Source organism: Triticum dicoccoides, chromosome 1B (assembly GCF_002162155.2).
Source record: "Triticum dicoccoides isolate Atlit2015 ecotype Zavitan chromosome 1B, WEW_v2.0, whole genome shotgun sequence".
NCBI lineage: Eukaryota > Viridiplantae > Streptophyta > Magnoliopsida > Poales > Poaceae > Triticum > Triticum dicoccoides.
In genome coordinates, this window is record NC_041381.1 from 63389462 (window position 1) to 63412496 (window position 23035).

The following is a 23035-nucleotide window of genomic DNA, read 5'->3' on the forward strand; positions in this document are numbered from 1 at the left end:
TTTCGTGCATTTTTTTTGTCCAAAACAAAAGGAAAACCAAAAAAATCGTTTAAAAAAGCGGCCTTGTGGGGCTCCCGAAGGGGTACTCACTAATTAGTTGCTCTCTCATCGCACCCCTTATGCGCTAGTTTTTTTTCTTTTTGAGAAAACCTTATGCGTCATGGAAAACCCCCGATGGAAGTTGGTGGTGTTTGCGTCGAGGCTTCTGTGGCAAGGATGATGGGCATGTGCGATGTCGGAGACGCGGCAATGGTTGTGGTAGTCGGCTCTTCTCCGGCGTGTTTGTGGGATTACCTCGGGTTGTTTTGTTGCCGTGAAGTCGGAGCTGCAGCGGCGGGGCCCCTGTGGCGACGATGACAGGCAGCAGGTGGTCTGTTCAGTGGTCTTCCGCGGCGCCAGCCTTGCATAGTTCTCCTTCGAAGCTATCTTTCAGAGTCGGAGTTGTGATGTCCTTGTGCGGGTGGCTGAGTTTGGCGCGGGGTTTCTTGTGTTCCACACAGCCTCTACAGTGTGGGTTGGGCGACATTTGTCTTCGGAGAAGTCGGAGTCGCTTTCTCGGAGATTAGGGAGGGCGATGACGCCTGTTGGGGAGAAGTGATGACGATGACACCGGTGGGTGATGTTGACAAAACCCTCTATATGAGGTGTATGTGGTATTATGTGTGTGCCGCTCAGCGGTTTGTTACGGTTTTCGTCCGGTTTTCCGTTTATTAACCGGACAACTCTCTTCTGCTTTATTAATGAGATGAGGCAAAGCTTTTGTCTCCGTTTTAAAAAAAAAACCTCTGCCCAGAGCCCGAGAGTCAAGCGAGGTAACAGCAGAGCCTAAAAAAACATAGGAGAATGGTTCTCGCCCGTGAATACTACTCAACTCGGGTGGTATTTTGGGAAGATGTTCCAGAGGGGCCCACCTGTCTGGTTGGAGCATGGGAGGGATGGCACATGGCAGACAGGCCATCAACACCGACTCGTTCTATATAAGCACACTGCCAGCTGCATCAAATACGCTGCCTTTGCTAACTGGGAAGAAGAACTTCCACTTCCCTTTGATAGAAAACAAAGAAAGAAAACAGAGAAGCTCACACCATGGCAACCAATGGGTACTCCAATGGCGGCAGCACCAAAGGAAAGCCCATCAAATGCAAAGGTTCTTCCCCGATCTTGATGATTCCTCCTCCTCCTCCTCCTGCCCTTGTTCAGGCCATTTTCCACTTCTTGCCTATGCACCTTCATCCTCATGGACGACTGACTAACCACGGGTTGGTGTCGTGGGAATTGAACAGCGGCGGTGGCGTGGGGTCCCGGCGAGCCACTGGTGATTGAGGAGGTGGGGGTGGCGCCGCCGGCGCGCATGGAGGTGCGCGTCAGAATCCTCTTCACCTCCATCTGCCACACCGACCTCAGCTTCTTGAGAGGAGAGGTACGTAGCCATGGTGGAGCTAGATACGCTGCATGATTTCTTCTTTGCTTTATCGATCCTTTGATTTGATGATCGATCTGTGGGCATCTGACCACATCTCCTGCGTGCCGTGACGACGACGCAGAACGAGCGTCAACGCAGGTTCCCTCGCATCCTTGGCCACGAGGCAGCCGGGTAAGCAATAATTGTTTCCCACCTTCCAGTTTCCGCTTTGATTTTGTGTTCTTCTTCTTCCCGTACGTGCTAGTACTTCTTGACACAAGTTATTCTCGATCGATCGATGGGCTATATGCATGTGTTGACGACATGCATAGTTCGTACTCCGTAGTACAGTTGAAATGAGAGATATCAAGGGATTTTGTGATTAGCTTTCTCATTTATTTATTTCTGTGTATTAATTCGAGATAGCTTAATTAGGACACGTGGCAATTGGCTTTCTTCTGGAGCGAGAAAATTTGTGCCTATCTCGGGCTGGGGCGGAGAAGTCAAGGTTCAAGCGACCTTTTCTAGCCACGCGCTATCGCTTCTTAATCACTCTATTCGCTTAAGCAGAAGACACAGTTCTGGTACAGTACTCAGAAGTCAGAACTCACTGTCACTGGATGTACACCAGTTATTTTGACAGATTGTTTGTACATAGCAGTAAAAATCGGAAAGGTGTTTTCCCTTTTTGCCTGAGAATGAAAAAAAAAACTAGGCATATATAGGTGCATGTTTTACGTACAACCGGTCAAACAAGAAACATCTTTGTGGATGGATGGAAGGTGGGATATATCTATCCATGCAGGTCAGACAGATGAGAGGCGATAGCATTTTGTATGTATCTTTAAATATGGTTATTATATGGTTGTTGTCACATGGACACCCTGCGGCGATCGATGACAAATGGAGGCATTGGGCCTTCCAACGCAAGCCCCAAACCAGGGCTCCATCATCCCAGCCTAGCTTATATGTTTTTCAAAGTTCAGCTGATCTGACGTTGGCAGTCACCCCTACACAGAGTGGTGGAGAGCGTCGGCGAAGGCGTGGAAGACCTTGCGCCGGGAGACCACGTCGTCCCCATCTTCAATGGGGAGTGCGGGACGTGCGCCTACTGCCACTCCAGCGCGACCAACCTGTGCGGGACCTACCGCGTCGACGCTTTCAAGAGCACCATGGTTTCCGACAACGGGACGAGGTTCTCCGTGGTGAACACCTCCGGTGACACGGTGCCGGTCTATCACTTCCTCAACACCTCCACCTTCGCCGAGTACACCGTGCTGGACGCCGCCTGCGCCGTCAAGATCAACCCCGCCGCCCCGTTGGAGAAGATGTGCCTCCTCAGCTGTGGCATCTCCACAGGTATTTTTTTTTCTTTCAAGTTATTAATTTCGTCCAGTTGATGCTCTTGTTCTCCCAGTATCAGCATATGATCTTTGGGGGGGTGGTCCTCTAAGTTTGATTAATCAATAATTACTCCATCAATCAATCGATCTGAATTATATACTAACATGGATGATTATATGAGAACAAAACCGGCGTGCAAGTGGACATGGCCTGAGCTTATCAACTGGCTGGGTGTCCCCATGGCTTGTTAATTTGGAAAACAGCATGGCGATTTGGCAGACTGAAGCACCAGGCAAGATGGTTAGAATGTTGACTTCGGTCGCTGTCATTCCCACCGCGGATAGCAGAAGATTTTTCAGATTTTTTTTTCTTATTATCGCTGTCATGCACATCAGTTTCGAAGGTGCCTGCTATGCCCGGTAACCTTTTGAGGACTTCTCTAGAATGAAAGAAACATCTGAGTACAAAATGTTTCAGTATCATCACTTGTGGAAAAAGAGATTGTAGACACATGAAATTCTCAGAAACTGCGTACAAAAATTTCTTCACATATTATTGTTGTTGTTGTTGTTGTTGTTGTTGTTGTTGTTGTTGTCTTCTTCTACGGATTTAATATTGGCAATTAGTATAACAATTTTATTTTCGATTTCAGGAGTGGGAGCTGCATGGAACACTGCAAACGTGTCCAAGGGCTCGACCGTAGCAATATTCGGACTTGGTGCTGTTGGTCTTGCGGTAAGTCAATTAATTAACGACCTACGATCATCCCACGATCATTTTCTCCATTCTCAAAGCACGTGTGAATAATTAAAGTAGCAATGAACCGGTGATGAACTTTTTTCGAAACAAAATGCCAGAAAAATATTCAATAATCCATTTTTACTTTAGGTTGGCGAAGGCGCAAGAATAAGAGGGGCATCTCGGATCATCGGCGTGGACATCAACCCTGAAAAGTTCGCCAAAGGTGCGCGTTCATTCACGACGTGTTCTTGCTCAACGTCATTTTCCATCATGCAACTAAAAATGTCCCTTCCCAATAAACGCCTTGTCTACAAGGCAATATAGAGGCCTGTCGTCTGTCGTACTTTATGCGTGTCCAGTGAGTCACGGACAACGGCAAAATAGCAACGTGAATCTGCAACGGGAAATATATACTTGGACTGAGATCAAACCATGGGCGTCGCTTTCGTCTCCGTGGCCGTGGGCACTACTGATTAATCTCTGATCGATGTGTTACGTGTACTACGTTGCAGGCAAAGAGATGGGCATCACGGACTTCATCAACCCGAAGGCGTGCGGCAAGCCTGTCCACGAGGTGATCAAGGAGCTGACAGATGGGGGCGCCGACTACAGTTTCGAGTGCAGTGGCAACGCTGATGTGCTTCGAGAGGCCTTCGTTTCCACACACGACGTACGCATTTTCCCCTTCCTTTGCTATCAACTCTTATCATCAACTTTTCTGATGTCATGGGCTGGCAAGTTTTCAAGTAATTGGGCTCACCAATCTCGGAAATTGTGTGAATCTAGGGTTGGGGATTGACCGTGGTGCTGGGGATCCACCCGACGCCTAGGATGATGCCACTGCATCCCATGGAGCTTTTCGACGGCCGTCGGATCACCGGTTGCACCTTCGGCGATTTCAAGGGCAAGTCCCAGCTTCCTCTCCTCGTCGACCAGTGCATGAAGGGGGTAATCACTTTGCTATCATTATTTGTTCACAGTAAAATTATATGTCCATAAACCAAACTTTAAAATGAATATGCTTTTTACTAAATGGCAATGATTATGTTTTTTACAGGAGGTTAAGATAAATTTCGATGGCTTCATAACCCATGAGATGCCATTCTCGGAGATTAATGAGGCTTTCCGGCTGCTGGAGGAAGGCAAGTCCCTCAGGTGTGTGCTATGTTTGTGATGAGGCGCACAAGGAATTGCAAGTGTTCTGTTGGCGAGATATATACTGTTGTTGTTGCTACCATTTACTGTACATCTTGTATAATTAAACTGGAGGTTATATGTCACTCAAAGTGAAAAAAAAAACAAAGTGAAGACGACTCATAAATATGTGTTGGGTTCGCCTGGGTCTCGCTCAACCAAGAACTCTTAAGTCTCGGTCGATCCACCTCCCACTTTTGTGCTCTCCATTTTTTTGGCTTCTGTTTATATTGTTTGACTTGCATCGGTTTGTGTAATCTTGAGAATTCATCTTTGTAAATGTGAGTACCCATTCTGCTATGTAGCCTTGTGGGTAGTGATCGGAATAGGAGAGCTCCTACTCTATGCATTTAGCCGTGAATTGTCGAAATAACACGCAGCAGGCCAACTTGATAGTACTCCAGGGCAATTCACCTCGCTCCCGAGAAAACCGGCTCCCGCTTCACCATGTGTGGTGCGGATGTTAGCCCCCCAAGGAAAAAGAACTTTTGAAAAACCGGCAACTCCTCGCTTCGGACAAAAAACTAGCCACGTGTTTTTAGGCAAATTAAAAATGGGTATACACACACGTGAATGCATTCATATTTTCTGAAAATAGTTGTCCCGTGTTTAAAAAAATGTCCATGTGGTTTAAAAGTCCATGCATTAGAGAAAAAAATGGTCCTGTGTTTTGTAGTGGCTACCCTCTCTAGAGTCCATACTCTCCATAGGTGGTAAAATCATTGCGAGGAGACCTTATAAGGAAGCCTCGACAAAGAAACCTTGCTTTGATACTAATTGGAAAATTAGTAAGTTATACTAGAGTGTTGACCAAGATGAAACTGATAAAACTGAGACCAAGAGAAACTGAAAATCTAAAGATAAAATGAACATTCAAGAGAACTGATTTAAAGAACCCATTTCCCACCTTATATACTAACAACTAAAAAACATGAAGATACAAGCAAATAGAGTAATTAGCTTTCTTCTGAAGTGAGACAATTTGTGCTTGTCTAAGGAGGAGAAGTCGAGATTTTAATTGACTTTGGTAGCCACACATAATCACTTCTTAATATTTACTCTATTTGCTTAAGCAAAAGGTAGTTGGGTTGATGGAAATCGGAAGTGTTTTCCCTCTTTGGCTGACAATAGAAGAAAAAGAATTATGCATATATACTTGTTTTATTTATACAACTGGCCAGACAAGAATCATCTTTAGCGGAAGGTAGGATATATCCATCCATGCCGGTCAGCCAGATCAGGGGCGATAGCATTATGCACATGTACCTAAATATAGTTATATGATTGTTGTCACATGGACACCCTGTGGCCCTCGATGACAAATGGAGCATTGGGTCTTCCAACGCAAACCCCAAAGCATGGCTCCATCATCCCAACCTAGCTCATACGCCCATCCTTTGGCATGTACTCCCAAAGCATCTAGCTTGTCTTTCTTGCCGGCTGATGCCATGTGCAGATTTTGACTTCAATAAGGCAAACCATTTTGACGGGCTATGTGTCCAAGTCCATTGCAATAACTGATCCCAACTACTTTAGTTTTCAAGAGCAACACAATTTGGAGTCTTCATTGTGGAAACAGTTTTTTGTTTTTTTTTTGTTTCTGGAAATGAAAAAAAATGCTCAAATTCGAAAATGGGTAGAGAAGCATGTCATTGCAGACAATACCATGTTTGAATTTGACCATGTTTTATTTCCAAAAACATGAATGGAACAAATAAAGTTGTATTAAATCATCGGTGTAAGGTATTTTTTCCCGCAAAAAGAAATAAATACCTTACACCGATGATTCAATACAACTTTATTTATTCCATTCATGTTTTTGGAAATAAAACAGGGTCAAATTCAAACATGGTTATAACGTACTCCCTCTGTCCCATAATATAAGAACGTTTTTGACCCTAGTATAGTGTCAAAAATGTTTTTATATTACGAAACAGAGGGAGTATTTACTAAGCTTGTTTCTGACGGCGTGGCAGTCACTCGTGTACAATGTCGTGGAGAATGTCACTCTGTACAACTTGTTTTATTCTATTGCGTTTCCAATTTTTTTTCAAAGTTCAGCTGGCCTGACGGTGGAAAACATGTTATTACAGCTTGCTTTATTCTGTTGCATTTATATACTTTTCAAGTTAAGCTGAGCCGACAGTGGCAGTCACTCGTGTTATGTACTCCCTCCGTAATAATTTAGTGTCTACTCCCTCCGTTCCGAATTACTTGTCGCACGTATGGATGTATCTAGATGTATTTTAGTTCTAGATACATCCATTTCGGCGACGAGTAATTCAGAACGGAGGGAGTAGATGTTTTTCAAAAGTCAAACTCTGTAAGTTTGGCCAAGTTTATAGAAAAAAATAACTACGTTTAAAATACCAAGCATATCATAAAGCACGTTATGGGATGTCAAATTTTCTTTATAAACTTGGCCACCGTTTGATCAGTTTGACTTTTTTTTTAATCTATATGCCCTTCATTGTGAAACGGATGCAGAGTGGTGGAGAGCGCCAGCGACGGCGGGGAGGACCTGGCGCCGAGAGATCGTGTCATTTCCATCTTCAACGGGGAGTGTGTGACGTGCGCCTACCGCCACTCCAGCACGACCAACATGTGAAAAACATGTGCGGGATCTAGCATGTCGACGCTTTCAAGAGCGCCATGGTTTCCAACAATGGGACGAGGTTCTTTGTGGTAAACTACCACCTCGGGTGACACCGCGTCGGTATACCACTTTCTCAACATGCATGCCTTCGTAGAGTACAGCGTGCTCGACGCCACCTGTGCCGTCAAGATTAACCCCGCAGCCCCGCTGGAGAAGATATGCCTCCTCAGCTGCCGCATCTCGACAGGTAATTTTTTTAAAATTATTAATATTGTCCAGTTGATGCTTAACCTCACAATATCAAGATATATTCTTGGGTGGTCCTCTCAGTTTGATTGATGAATAATTAATCAATCTATCGATCGATCCATCTAAATTAGTGAACGCATGAGGACAAACCGACGTGCAAGTGGCTATGGTATGAGCTACTCCCTTCGTTCCTAGATATTTTTTGTTGAAACAAGGCAAAAGGCTTGCCATTTCATTGATTAGAAAGAAGGTTTAGACATAAGCAGTAAAACGACACAAACAAATGGGAGACTACTCTCGCGACATAAAATTACTCAGGTGGCTCGCTCCAGCCAATGACCAAAAGCGGGCCTCCTCTTTGATCTTCGCGACAATGACAGCGGTCGGGGTGGCCGTGTTGCGGAAGACTTGCATTTCGCTCCTTCAAATTTCCCACGAGACAAGCATCATAACGGAGGCAATCGCCTTCTTGATGTGGCCTCTAGAGTTGATCGTCTTGAGCCATCAATCCTGGACGGAGATCTCATGACGCCAAGCCGTCGTAGATTGGCCATGAGTGCCAAGCCAAGCGATGATCTCGTTCAAACTCGAGCATTAAATCTGCACTGGAAGAGAATGTGAGTAGCTGACTCCTGAACCTGCTTGCAAAGGGGCTAGAAGCCGCAGTTCGGCCATCCCCGCCGTTGCAACCGATCGGCCGTCCACACACGATTTTGGATGATCAACCAAGAAAAAAAATTGCATTTCGGTGGAGCCCAAGTCTTCCATATCGTGGTAGAGGTCGAGTTGAGAACTTATCCCACAAACTGCACCATGTAGGAAGTGGCCGCCGAATATTCATTGGTAGAGGTGAATTTCCAATGTATAGTATCCTCCCTATCCAGGCTGAGAGTAACATCTTGAAGCATTCCTCAAAGATTGGCGAACTCCTGGGTATGGGCCAAAGAGAGGCCCTGAGTAGCGTCGATCTGACTGACCCAGAAGATGTTATCAAGCGCTTTACTGACCAAACATGCCTTCCTCTTAGATATCTCAAAGACCTTGGGCGCGACATCTTTTGGTCTGAGGCCATTAAGCCATGACGATTCCCGGAATTTTGCCTTTTTACCATCACCAATGGTCACAGTCGTGAACGTCGCAAAGAGATCTTTGTCAGCGTTGCTACAGGGTGCCTACATTCTAGCCCAAGCTTGGGGGGGGTCAGCCTACTCGTACCAAAGCCAGCGGAGTCGAAGGGCGGCGGCGAAATTTTGGAGGTTTAGCACACCCAGGCTGCCGAAAATCTTGGGTTTGCAGACAAGGTTCTAGTTAACCTTACATTTGCCTCCAGACACCTTGTCGCAGCCTGCCCAAAGATAGGCATGTCTCAGGCTATCGATTTTCTTCTGCACCTTAACCGGGATCTCAAGGGGTGTTAGATGATAGATTGCTATGGCCGTGAGAACTGCTTTGGCCAAAATGATGCGTCTAGGAGCAGCAACATGCATGGCCGACCAAGGTGGGAGCTTGCCCGCAATCTTGTCCTGGAGGTATTGGAAATGGATGTGTTTTAGCCTCATGACGGACAAAGGAAGACCAAAGTACCGCATAAGGAAAGAGGTCCGGACAGCAGGGAAAGGCTGGAGGACGCCATCAAGGTCGAGGTTGGCACACCGAATGGGTGCAACCGAACTTTTGTTGTAGTTGGTGACAAGTCCGGTGACCTCACCAAAGCAGCTTAGCATAGAGGTTAGAAACTGGATGTCCTCTTTGATAGGCGCAATGAAGATGGCTACATCATCGGCATACAGGGATACCCGAATCGGATTTCCACGTAGCGGGTGTAGGTTGCCTTGCTCAGTGGCCTTTGCAAGAATTCGATGGAGAGGGTCGATGGCGATTGAAAGGATCGATATGGTTGACTAGAGGGGGTGAATAGGCAACTAACAATTTTTAGACTTTTCTTTAACAAATTAAAACTTGCAATGAAATAGGTTGTCTAGATGTGCAACTACGTGGACAACCTATATGATGCAAAGACAATAAGCACACAAGCAAGCAATGGATATAACTCGAGTAAGCTTGCAAAAGTAAAGGGACAAGATAACCAAGAGTGGAACCGGTGGAGACGAGGATGTGTTACCGAAGTTCCTTCCTTTTAAAGGGAAGTACGTCTCTGTTAGAGCGGTGTGGAGGCACAATGCTCCCCAAGAAGCCACTAGGGCCACCGTAATCTCCTCACGCCCTCACACAATGCGAGATGCCGTGATTCCACTATTGGAGCCCTTGAAGGCGGCAACCGGACCTTTACAAACAAGATTGGGGCAATCTCCACAACACTTGGAGGCTCCCAACAACACCACGAAGCTTCACCATAATGGAGTATGGCTTCGAGGTGACCTCAACCGTCTAGGGTGCTCAACACCCAAGAGTAACAAGATCCGCTAGGGATAAGTGGGGGGAATCAAATTTCTCTTGGTGGAAGTGTAGATCTGGGCCTTCTCAACCAATCTCGAGCAAATCAACAAGTTTGATTGGCTAGGGAGAGAGATCAGGCGAAAATGGAGCTTGGAGCAACAATGCAGCTTTGGGGGAAAGAGGTAGGTCAACTTTGGGGAAGAAGACCCCTTTATATAGTGGTAAGATCAATCCAACCGTTATCCCACTTACCAGCCCCGCACAGAGCGGTACTACCGCTAGGGAAGGGCGGTACTACCGCTCCGGGCGGTACTACCGCTCGACCCAGCGGTACTGCCGCGCTGCCTGGGGCCCTGACCACAGGGCGGTACTACCGCCAGGGAAGAGCGGTACTACCGCTCCAGGCGGTACTACCGCTCAGACCCAGCGGTACTGCCGCGCTGCCCAGGGCCCTGTCACCAGGGCGGTACTACCGCTAGGGAAGGCGGTACTACCGCCCCTACTACCTCCCTTAGTGCCGCAAAACCCGACACGAAAAATTCGTTCGAGAATCGAGGCCGAAGTATCCCAGACACACAGCGGTACTACGGTCGAAACACCCAAGCGGTACTACCGCTCTGAGAGCGGTACTACCGCTTGGAGCGGTACTACCGCTGTGGAGTTTCGGCGGTACTACCGCTGTGGACGCGGTACTACCGCTAGGGCAAAGCAGAGCATAGTAAGGGGAAAACAGCAGCTCCTGAGATGCGGAAGGAAAGACGACGGGTGTGATAATGATGTGTACGTGTGATTCCACCCAATTCTTACCAAAACGGATCCCCTCTTGATAGTACGGTGACTCCTACAAAACTAGTCCACCAACAACGAAACGAAGGAGCTACACCGTCTTGAATTACAACACCGAGGGGAGGAAATCGTCTCGTGCCAATGGATGAATCTCTGAAAGAACTAACGCACACGATTAGTCCGCACAAACATTGTCATCAATCACCAAAACATATTGGGAATAAAAATGCCCTTACAATCTCCCCCTTTTTGGTGGATTGATGACAATACGGGATTTGCACAAAATGAAAGATATAGGATAAGGGAAAAAGTACAACCGTCCTAAAATGTAGAAGGGCTCCCTCTGGATGTGTGCTACCTAGAAAAGTGCTTTGGACTGCACGGCACAGATGCCAGGAACAATGCTCCCCCTACATTTTAGAGACCAACTACCTAAGCATGATATGAGAGCAACATATATATAACAAGATAAGCATGGAACTCATAAGCTAGATAGACATAGATAAAGATACGAAGAGATAAGGTAGCATATGTCTCACACCATATGACTCGAGCTTAGGTCTTACGGACAGAACCAGAACTTAGGTCTCACAGACACAAACCAAATAAAACAACAAGCGAAAGCACAAACACAAACGACGGAAGACACAAAACGCAAATACCTAAACTCTCTCCCCCTTTGGCATCGAGACACCAAAAAGGAGAGGGAGTGATGCTACGGCTCTAGGTGAAGGTAAACAATGGACACCCATCAGATCTCAGAGGGATCATCTGCGGTGCCATCGTCAGCCGGGAAGTTCTCAGCATCAGAGTCAGTCCAGGGGCAGTGCTGCTGAATCCACTCCTCCTCCTCGGTAAGCTGATCCTCAGAACCACTAATCACAATAGCACCTATCTGACGCATGAGCTCCTTGTGGCGACCTCGGGCCTTCTTCTCAGCCACATGAGTCATGTACTGATGACTCCATGCAGAACAACTTCTTCACCTTGATCTTGAGCTTCTTGGCCCAAGAGGGCTCTGCCTCAGAAGGCACGTAGTCATCATCTTCATCCTCAGCCTCAGCCCCAAACTCCTCCTCAGTCTCCATGGCAGCAGCAGATGAAGGAACTCCAGTCCTAGGGGCCTGAGTGCCCCAGTTATCCTTCTTCCTCAGACGCTTGACATCGTGAGAAACCAAGTCTCCAATCTCCAGCACCACCTTGGGATAGACAGATCCCAGGCCTTCTCAATGAGCAGCATAATGAATGGACCATAAATCGGGCACTTGCGCTCGGAGATAGCAGAAACCAGCTCAGACCACATAACATGAGAGATATCCAAGGACTCTCCGGTCCTCTGCCCCTTCTCCCGCTGACAGAAGAGAAGCATGTCCACGAGATAAGAGTAAACCTGGTCCAGATTCCCGATGCGAGGGAAAAGAGTTTCTTTGAAGATACGGTGAAGAATGTCCAGATAGGCAGGCAGCTCATAGGTCTCCTTCTTCGTCTCATGGTTGATCCTCAGAGTGCAGTAGGGCCATAGAGCTTGCTTGTGAGTGGCATTTGCTCGAAGGTGGGGGCGAAAGCCGACAGCAGACTCAAGTCCAAGATCTTCCACCCCAATCAACTGCATGAAAGCTTTCCACTTGACTGACAGCAACTTGCCATTTGTCATCCAAGTCAGAGTCCTGTCCTCATTGGTCCCAAGGTGAACCGTGGCATAGAATTGGGCCACAATATCAACATCATAGTCCTTGTTGAATTGCATGATCCCGAGAATGTTCAGCTGAGTGCACATCTGAAGAGCTTCACCAAAGTAGTCAGGATCATTCTCCATATGCTCGGTGTCGATGGAGTGCATGTTGACATAGAGATTCTTCTTGGCTTTGAGGACATCAAAATAGATGGCAAACTAGAACATGTTCCAGAACGGATGGTTGACCAAAGTGGGATCTTGGTCGACCTCATACGGGTTGCGGCGGCGCCTTGCCCAGAACTCCTTGGGCGGCATTTCTGGCACGGTTTTGCTTGGCTTTGGCTTGACCCTAGGCTTCTTCTGCAGTTGGGGAGGAGGTGGAGCACTAGAAGATCCTCCGGTAGGCTCAGTGGGCTCAATGGTGCGGTAGCGCTTGGACGAAGCATGACCGGAGTTGACACGACGAGCCTGATGCTTAGGAACCTCATCACCTGGAACCACACACACAAACACGCAAACAACCAGAAAGAACGAGCGTAAGCCACAAACACGAACAAAGAGATCACTGAGAGGTTGGAGGATGATGGAACTGGGTAGAGGGCGGTAGTACCGTGACCCTTGAGCGGTAGTACCGCTCCAAGCGGTAGTACCGCTCTGGAGAGAGCGGTAGTACCGCTCTGGGAGAGCGGTAGTACCACTCGAGGCGGGGAAACAGCAGTTTCCAACTACCGTCGTCAGATCCGGTACTATCATCCTACCAAATTCAAAAATACTCCAACCAAACACTAATCCAAACAGTCTAAAAGCATTCTCCATCCTACTCAAGCCTAGATCTGGACAAAAATCTAGAGATGCAGCTGCTATTGCCCAAAGAATGCTAGATTGGAAATCTAGACAAAAGGAAACAAGGAATGGGGGCAATACCGGCATCCATGGCAAGAGGACAAGGTGGGGATCGATTCCACCGAAGGAAACGGAGAGGAGCGCCCCGGAGAGGGAGATCCGCCGGAGCCCTCCCGCGGCGCCGGTTGCTGAAGATAGAGACGAACAGGGCGAAGGGTGAGCGAATGGGTATGGGGGAGAAGAAACTCCCCCTGCCCCCGATATAACCCCCAGCCCGCGCCTCACAGCGGTAGTACCTCTCTGGAGGGCGGTAGTACCGCTGGGAGCGGTAGTACCGCTCTGGAGGGCGGTAGTACCGCTTCAGCAACCACGCTGCTTCTAGACCAACGACTAACGCTCAAAAAGAAACGGAAAGCAAAGCCAAAAGAACGAGAGGACTGACGCGACAACACACACACACACACACACACAACAGACCAGAAACAACTCAAACACAAACAACCACACGAAACAGAGCAAGCTCTGGCCTCTCTCAGGAGAGGGCGGTGGCCGGAGCCACCTATGTTTGAGTCAAATGGTATGGCACCGCGAAGAATTATCCTTGGGCCCATGACCAAAACTCGTCTTTGAAGCACAAGTACCATCAAAAATGGCTATTGTGAAAGAGTTGATCGTTTTATGCATAATGGGGGGAGGGAAAGTTCATTGAGAGAACAACACTCCCCCTATGTCCATGCCTACATCTAAGCAGGATACCAAGTTGAGTGGGGTGGGGTGTGCCAGGGTTCAAGTCACATTGCTCGAATCAATGATATTTAGCTCATGCCTTAACTCGCGAAATCTTGCTTCATCCAAGGGCTTCGTGAAAATATCTGTAAGGTTATCATGAGTGTTGACATACTTGAGCTCGATCTCTCCTCGCCTAATGTGATCCCGGATGAAGTGATACCGAATCTCAATGTGTTTCTTCTTGAAGTGTTGCACCGGGTTGAGAAAAATCTTGATGGCACTTTCGTTGTCACACCACAGAGGCACTTTGTCACAAATGACACCATATTCCTTTAAAGTTTGCCTCATCCACAAGAGTTGAGCACAACAACTACCGGCCGCCACATATTCTGCTTTGGTGGACGAGAGAGACACACAACTTTGCTTTTTGGAAGACCAACTCACCAAAGAGCACCCAAGAAACTGGCACCCTTCGGAAGTGGACTTCCTATCCACTTTGTCTCCCGCCCAATCAAAATCCGTAAACCCTTCAAGCTTGAAGTTTGCCCCTCTTGGGTACCATAAGCCAAAGTTTGGGGTATGAGCCAAATATCGAAAGATTCGCTTGACTGCCACATAGTGACTTTCCTTCAGTGCAGCTTGAAACTGTGCACACATCCCCACACTCAACATGATATCTGGTCTAGATGCACAAAGGTAAAGCAAGGAGCCAATCATGGAGCGATATACCTTTTGATCCACTGCTTTACCATTGGGATCAATGTCAAGTTGGCACTTGGTGGGCATTGGAGTAGAAGCCGGCTTGACATCACTTAACTTGAATCTCTTGAGCATGTCTTGAGTGTATTTGGCTTGGTTGATGAAGGTTCCTTCTCTTCTTTGTTTGATGTCAAAGCCAAGGAAGAACTTCAACTCTCCCATCGAAGACATCTTGAACTTGGAGGTCATGAGAGCGGCAAATTCCTCATTGAAAGCTTTGTTAGGGGAACCAAAGATAATGTCATCAACATATAGTTGGCATACAAACAACTCCCCTTTGACCTTCTTATTAAAAAGAGTGGGATCGATTTGTCCTACTTCAAATCCACGATCTTGTAACAACTCGGTAAGGTGGTCATACCACGCACGTGGGGCTTGTTTAAGGCCATAGAGTGCCTTATCGAGTTGATACACATGATCCGGGAAGTAGGGGTCCTCGAACCCGGGGGTTGCTTGACATAAACCAACTCATTAATGGGACCATTAAGAAAAGCACTTTTCACATCCATTTGTTGCAACTTAAAGTTGTGATGGGAAGCATAAGCAATCAACAAACGAATGGATTCAAGACGAGCAACGGGAGCAAAGGTTTCACCGTAGTCGATACCCTCGACTTGGGAGTAGCCTTGTGCTACCAATCTTGCCTTGTTGCGAATGATGTTCCCATGAGCATCTTGCTTGTTCTTGAAGATCCACTTTGTTCCAATGACGTTATGGTTCCCCGAAGGTCTTGGCACCAATCTCCACACCTTGTTGTATTCGAAGTTGTTGAGTTCTTCATGCATGGCATTGAGCCAATCCGAGTCTTCGAGCGCCTCATAGACCTTATGGGGTTCAACACAAGAGACAAACGCATGATGTTCACAATAGTTTGCTAACTGTCTACGAGTGCTTACCCCCTTTCTTAGGCTTCCAACCACATTCTCCATGAGATGACCTTTGGTGGTGAGTTTGGAAGCAATCTTCACGGCACGTCGCTCCAATTCCTCCTCGGATGTCGAAGGAGGAGGGTTCACTTGATCATCTTGAGCGTCGTCATGAGCTTGTTCTTGACCTTGAGCTTGCTCATGATCTTGAACTTGCTCGAGGGGAAGAACTTGACCTTGGGCATCATGAGGAGGTCCATCACCATCTTGTGATTGATCTTGCCCTTGGTCTTGTTCCTTAGGTTGAGGGCCTTCACTTTGTTCTTCGGAAGCGTGTGGGTCTTGGGGAGGTGATGGCTCCACTTGAGTGGAGCATTGTCCTTCTCCTTCGGCCACAAGGGGTTCCTCAATGGGTAGGATATGACCAATACCCATTCTTCTTACGGCTTGGGGAGGAATTTCATCACCTACATCACAAGTACCACTTTGCTCCACTTGGGAGCCGTTATTTTCATCAAACTCTATGTTACACGTCTCCTCAATGAGTCCGTTGGACTTGTTGAGAACACGGTAAGCATGAGAGTTTGTTGCATAACCAACAAATATGCCCTCATGAGCTCTAGCTTCAAACTTACACAAACGAACACCTTTCTTGAGAATGAAACACTTACACCCGAACACCCGGAAGTACTTGAGATTAGGCTTGTTCCCGGTGAGTATCTCATATGGAGTCTTGTTCAAGCCTTTGCGGAGATAGAGCCGATTGGATGCATGACAAGCTGTGTTGATGGCTTCGGCCCAGAAGTTGTATGGAGACTTGAACTCCGCCATCATGGTTCTTGCCGCATCCATCAACATCCGGTTCTTCCTTTCTGCAACACCATTTTGTTGAGGGGTATATGGTGCAGAATATTGATGTTTGATCCCTTCATCACTAAGAAACTCATCCAAGGTGTAGTTCTTGAACTCGGTGCCGTTGTCACTTCTTATTGTCAAGATCTTTGCATCGTGTTGACATTGAGCTTCATTTGCAAAGTCGATGACGGTTTGTTGAGTCTCACTCTTCCTCTTGAAGAAGTATACCCAAGTGTATCTTGAATAATCATCCACTATCACCAAGCAATACTTTCTACCCCCAAGACTATCAAAGGATGGGGGCCCAAAGAGGTCCATGTGTAGGAGCTCCAAGGGTCTCTTCGAGTAGATGATAGTCGTGGGAGGGTGAGCCGTCTCATGAAGCTTTCCTTCAATACAAGCACTGCAAACACGATCTTTGGCAAAATTAACATTCGTTAGTCCATGAACATGGTCCCCCTTGAGAAGACTTTGCAAGGATCTCATATTGACGTGGGCTAAACGGCGATGCCAAAGCCATCCCACATCAACTTTAGCCATTAGGCATGCCGCGGTCTTAGTGGGTTGCTCCGAGAAGTTAACCACATATAGACCGTTCTCGACATGCCCAACAAAGGCTACTTTAAGAGTCTTGCTCCACAAGAGGGCCACGGTATCAATATCAAAGAAGGTGGCAAAACCCATGAGTGTGAGTTGACGAACGGAAAGTAAATTGAACGCGAGGGACTCAACAAGCATGACTTTCTCGATCGTTAGATCATGAGAAATGACAACCTTGCCAAGACCCAATACCTTAGAATGTGAGGCATCACCCCATTCGACATTGGTGGGCATAGATGGGATATTGTGCACGTCCACCACCAAGTCCTTGCTCCCGGTCATATGATTTGTTGCTCCACTATCGAGCAACCATGATCCCCCACCGGAAGCAAACACCTACAAGAGATCAATGCTTGGTTTTAGGTACCAATTGAGTAATGGGTCCTTTGATGTTAGTAACGAGGGTCTTAGGAACCCAAATAGACCATTTAATGTACTCATAAGGAGAACCAACAAATTTAGCATAAACATGTCCATCACTAGCATGGCACAACACATAAGAGGGGTTAAAGTTGCCGACTTTGTTGGGAGAGATGGCGTTGCGCTCTTTGGCTTCACCACTCTTCCCATAGTTCTTCTTCTCCTTAGGATCACCTTCTCCCTCCTTCACAAAGGTTTTCGTGAGCGGAGGAGGTCGATTTGTCTTGCTCTTCTTCTCCTTGTTCTTCTTCTTGTTCTTGGACTTGGGTGCGAACCCAACTCCCTCCTTGCCCACACCTTCCTTTTGATTGCTCAAAAGGTCATTTAGGTTCTTCTCGCCTTGTATGCATGACACAAGACCTTTCTCGAGTTGTTCCTTCAACTTGGCATTTTCCTCCACAAGATGCACATGCTCACAACATGGGTTAGTAGCATTTGCATTATCAATTAAGACCATGTGAGGAAATGTGGCCTTTTCCTTGGTTACCTTAACTTGGAGTTGAGCATGAGACTCTTTGAGGTTGGCATGAGCACCTTTCAAGACCTCGTGGGCCTTGTCAAGTACGTCAAACTCCTCCGTGAGTCTAACATGATCAACCCCAAGTTTAGCCTTCTCGGAAGCTAGAACAAGAGACACAACAAGAGCATGATCAAGATCTTTCTTTAGTTTAGCATGACCATCGTTGTGTGACTCCTCAAGAGCCAAATGATGCCCACGCTCTTCCTCAAGAGCATTAGAGAGATCCCATATCTCATCGGCATAGTCACGACTATGACTTTCCGTCTTAGTGATGGTTTCTTCATGAGCCTCGATCATGTCATTGGCTTCACCAAGTTGTTCCAAGAGAGCAACGAAGTGCTTCTTGGATTTGCCTTTGAGCTTACTCATGAAGGACTCAAATTCATTGATCTCCTCATTAGACCCCTTACCATTATCAAAGTCATCCATTGAAGGAGGGTTAGGAATAATGGTTGTTTTGATGTTGGGGGTTACCTTGTTGGTGGCCTTAGCCATGAGGCACTTGGCGGTGATGTTCTCGTTAGGTGCATCGAAAAGAGACACCCGAGGAGTTGAGACAATGGCAACGGATGCCATGGCCATTGTTTCACCATCTTCATCATCATCGTCATCCTCACGGTATTCTTCTTGAACCACCAACCCGTGAGGAGGAGTCTTCTTGGTGAAGTTGTTCTTGTTTGGGAAGGACTTGGCTTTGTCTTTTCGAATGAACTTGCCACCATTGTCTTCCCGCTTCTCGTAAGGACAATCCGCAACGAAATGGCTGACATTGTCACAGTTGAAACAAGTTATAACTCGTTGCTTCCCCTTGAGGCCACTTGAGTTGTTCTTGTTGAAGTTGGGTCTTGTAGTCTTCTTACTCCAAAACTGTCTTGAGGCAAGAGCCATGTGCTCATGATAATCATACTTCGTGTCCTCGGGGTTGTTCTCCTCATCTTCCTCTTCTTATTCTTCTTCCACACTAACCTTGGCCTTCAAGGCAAGATTTGGCTTCTTTGCCCGTTGGGAATGGAGCACCGCATTGTCGGCGGTCTTATCCAAGATGTTCATTGCAACAAACTCATCCAACACTTCACCAGAGGTCATGGAGTGGAAGTCCAGTCTTTGGCGGATGACGGAGGACATGGCCTTGTTGTAGGGCATCATGGCCTTGAGGAACTTGCGCTTGATCCAGTTGTCATCCGTGTCCTTGCTCCCATGATCTGGAGTGCGACCGCAAGTTTGGTCACTCTTCGAAAGAGCTCACGAGGTTCTTCATCCTCTTTCATTGCAAAGTCATCGGCTTCATCTTGCACCACTTCATAGTTGGACCGTTGAATGCTAGCACTTCCTCGATGCATACGCTCGACACACTTCCATGCTTCTTCAGCCATGACATGAGGTCGAAGATGAGGGAGATCTTCGGGAAGGATAGCATCTTGGATGATGAAGAGAGCACTCTCATTGAATTGATTGTCCACTTCTTCTCGAGGGGTGAAGTTGCTTGGATCATGAGGATAGCAACCTTCTTCAATAATTCTCCAAAGGTTAGTATTCACATGTTTTAAATGACGCTTGAAGCGATAAACCCAAGAATCATAATCTTCATTTTTCACATATTTAGGAGGAGGACCAGCATGATTCAAATGAGTAGAGGGGATCGGTCCTCTATACACCGGGGGTTCCACATGGGCATAGATGCCGCTGCCATTTCTACCACTAGTAGACGGACTCTTTTCACTATTAGCTTCCCCCTTGTCGGGGTTAGCATCCGTCACCTTGTTAATGGGATCACCCACTTTCATTGGCGAGGTAGAAGTTTGAGTCCCTCTAGGAATTCAGAAAACATGCTTTTAACCTCGGCCGTCATGGAAGTTTTCAATGTGTCTAAAGCCACATTGAATTCCTCACGAGAGATCGAGGTTCCCCCTTCGGCCGAAGACGAGATGGGATTCACACCGGAGTGTTCTTCCGCACCGTCGTTGACATCAACCTTACTCTTCGGACAGCAAAGTCCTTAATAAAGAGACGAGGCTCTGATACCAATTGAAAGGATCGATATGGTTGACTAGAGGGGGGGTGAATAGGCAACTAACAATTTTTAGACTTTTCTTTAACAAATTAAAACTTGCAATGTAATAGGTTGTCTAGATGTGCAACTACGTGGACAACCTATATGATGCAAAGACAATAAGCACACAAGCAAGCAATGGATATAACTCGAGTAAGCTTGCAAAAGTAAAGGGACAAGATAACCAAGAGTGGAGCCGGTGGAGACGAGGATGTGTTACCGAAGTTCCTTCCTTTTAAAGGGAAGTACGTCTCCGTTAGAGCGGTGTGGAGGCACAATGCTCCCCAAGAAGCCACTAGGGCCACCGTAATCTCCTCACGCCCTCACACAATGCGAGATGCCGTGATTCCACTATTGGAGCCCTTGAAGGCGGCAACCGGACCTTTACAAACAAGATTGGGGCAATCTCCACAACACTTGGAGGCTCCCAACAACACCACGAAGCTTCACCACAATGGAGTATGGCTTCGAGGTGACCTCAACCGTCTAGGGTGCTCAACACCCAAGAGTAACAAGATCCGCTAGGGATAAGTGGGGGGAATCAAATTTCTCTTGGTGGAAGTGTAGATTTGGGCCTTCTCAACCAATCCCGAGCAAATCAACAAGTTTGATTGGCTAGGGAGAGAGATCGGGCGAAAATGGAGCTTGGAGCAACAATGGAGCTTTGGGGGAAAGAGGTAGGTCAACTTTGGGGAAGAAGACCCCTTTATATAGTGGGAAGATCAATCCAACCGTTATCCCACTTACTAGCGCCGCATAGAGCGGTACTACCGCTGGGGAAGGGCGGTACTACCGCTCCGGGCGGTACTACCGCTTGACCCAGCGGTACTGCCGCGCTGCCTGGGGCCCTGACCACAGGGCGGTACTACCGCCAGGGAAGAGCGGTACTACCGCTCCAGGCGGTACTACCGCTTAGACCCAGCGGTACTGCCGCGCTGCCCAGGGCCCTATCACCAGGGCGGTACTACCGCTAGGGAAGGGCGGTACTACCGCTTAGAGAGGTACTACCGCCCCTACTACCTCCCTTAGTGCCGCAAAACCCAGCACGAAAAATTCATTCGAGAATCGAGGCAGAAGTAGCCCAGATGCACAGCGGTACTACGGCCGAAACACCCAAGCGGTACTACCGCTCTGAGAGCGGTACTACCGCTGTGGAGTTTCGGCGGTACTACCGTTGTGGACGTGGTACTACCGCTAGGGCCAAGCAGAGCATAGTAAGGGGAAAACAGCAGCTCCAGAGATGCGGAAGGAAAGACGACGGGTGTGATAATGATGTGTACGTGTGATTCCACCCAAGTCTTACCAAAACGGATCCCCTCTTGATAGTACGGTGACTCCTACGAAACTAGTCCACCAACAACGAAACGAAGGAGCTACACCGTCTTGAATTACACCACCGAGGGGAGGAAATCGTCTCGTGCCAATGGATGAATCTCTGAAAGAACTAACGCACATGATTAGTCCGCACAAGCATTGTCATCAATCACCAAAACATATTGGGAATAAAAATGCCCTTACAGCGATCGAGGACAACGAGCAAGGGGGATAAAGGGTCTCCCTGCCAAAGCCCACGACCATGCTTGATAGGGTCACCCGCAATACCATTAAGGAGCACCCTGGAAGAGGCTGTGGAAAGGAGCATCGAAATCCAGTCACAGAAACTGTCGTGGTTCTAAGTCTGATAGTAGAATAGGGGGTTGGTATGGAGAGGCAAGATCCTAGCTATGGAGTAGTTGTACACACAAGTGTTTTACGAGTTCAGGCCCTTCTCGGAGGAAGTAACAGCCCTACGTCTCGGAGCCCGGAGGCGGTCGACTGGATTATGTGTGTGAAAGTTACAGGGGTGCGAACCCTTCTACCAGTGGAGGGGGTGGCTTATATAGAGGACGCCAAGACCCCAGCCAGCCCACGTAGCAGAGGGTTTAAAGTACATTAAGGTCTGGTGTTACTGGTAACGCCCTACATAAAGTGTCATCATGACCATTAAGACTACTTAATTACAGACCGTTTGGATACAGAGTAGATCTTGAACTCCTGATGGTCGAGTGAGTCTTCATTTGTCGAGTGTCTTCAGGTTCGTCGATTGTCTTCTAGTCTGTCGAGTGGAGTTCCTCTTGGTCGACTGGAAGACGGCTTATTCTAACATATGTCCTTGGGGAGGGTACCTTGGACAGGTTCATGACCCTATCCTAGGTACATGACTTCATCAGTAGCCCCCGAATGGATCAAGGTTTGAGTGAGGAAGGAGTTGGCAATCTTTTCGACCTGCTTTCTGGTGCTGTAAAGGTGTTTTGCCTTGGATCAATGACTTTCATGTGAGGGTGTCAACTTTCATTCAGTCGCCTTGATCCATTCTTTATATTTGTCGAGTGAACTTTATGAACTTGGAGATTTCTGAGCGACGGATCGCAGGAGATCTTCCGTCTGACAAGTTGCCCTATGGTTAGCGGATTTAGTGGGATCCGAAATTTTGGGAAGCGCGCGAAGCAGAGAAGACCGTGGTACTCGGATGGGATAAGGCAGGGACGCCTCGATTCCCGCACCACCTTTTTCGCCACGTATCGCCTGCGCGACTGTTTTGGGATTTGACAGGATCTCCTGGGCCTACCTGTCGGTCACTCAGAAGTGACTCAATATAAGGAAACCGACGGAGGTTTTTTGAACAGTGCCTCCTCATTTTCTCCTCCCTCGCCTCCAGATTCATCCGCTGCGCCCACCAACTGCCCGACGCCGCTGCTCCGTTCCAGCCTCGTCGGCGACAATGGTGAAAGAGAAGACGACGACTTTGGAGCGGGCGAAGAAGGCGACGGCGACGGCGAAGGTGAAGGGGAGAGCGACCAGTCGAGGGGGATCCTCGTCGCGGTCCCGTTTGCCTCAAGGTTGGATCCAGGGTGATTGGATCCGCTCGACCATCACCCAAAAGGATCTCGACGACCTGGCCGACGAAGGCTTGATTGCGCACGGGGCGGCGAGGCTCCCGGGGATGGAGTGGCAGCCACAGCCTTAGGA

At 47.7% G+C, this 23035-nt stretch overlaps 1 protein-coding gene and 1 pseudogene across 1 annotated transcript; both read left to right on the plus strand.

The window, feature by feature from the left end:
- Positions 1 to 1006: 1006 nt before the first annotated feature.
- LOC119319151 (alcohol dehydrogenase-like 4) lies at positions 1007 to 4810 on the plus strand. Its single transcript, XM_037593639.1, has 9 exons — positions 1007 to 1147; positions 1284 to 1420; positions 1545 to 1594; positions 2421 to 2761; positions 3399 to 3481; positions 3635 to 3710; positions 4000 to 4157; positions 4274 to 4435; positions 4545 to 4810. The coding sequence occupies exons 1-9, from the start codon at positions 1087 to 1089 to the stop codon at positions 4659 to 4661; spliced, it is 1185 nt and encodes a 394-aa protein (XP_037449536.1). The 5' UTR covers positions 1007 to 1086; the 3' UTR covers positions 4662 to 4810.
- A 1092-nt stretch (positions 4811 to 5902) lies between these two features.
- The window catches only part of LOC119350141, a 37364-nt pseudogene continuing 20231 nt past the window's right edge, over positions 5903 to 23035 (plus strand).

Bases quoted from the DNA above. Each gene is read 5' to 3' on its own strand.
- LOC119319151 (XM_037593639.1), top strand. From the start codon at position 1,087: ATGGCAACCAATGGGTACTCCAATGGCGGCAGCACCAAAGGAAAGCCC. The intron at 2,762-3,398 runs GTATTTTTTTTT...TTTCGATTTCAG, and splicing joins CAGCTGTGGCATCTCCACAG to GAGTGGGAGCTGCATGGAAC. The intron at 3,482-3,634 runs GTAAGTCAATTA...TTTTTACTTTAG, and splicing joins TTGGTGCTGTTGGTCTTGCG to GTTGGCGAAGGCGCAAGAAT.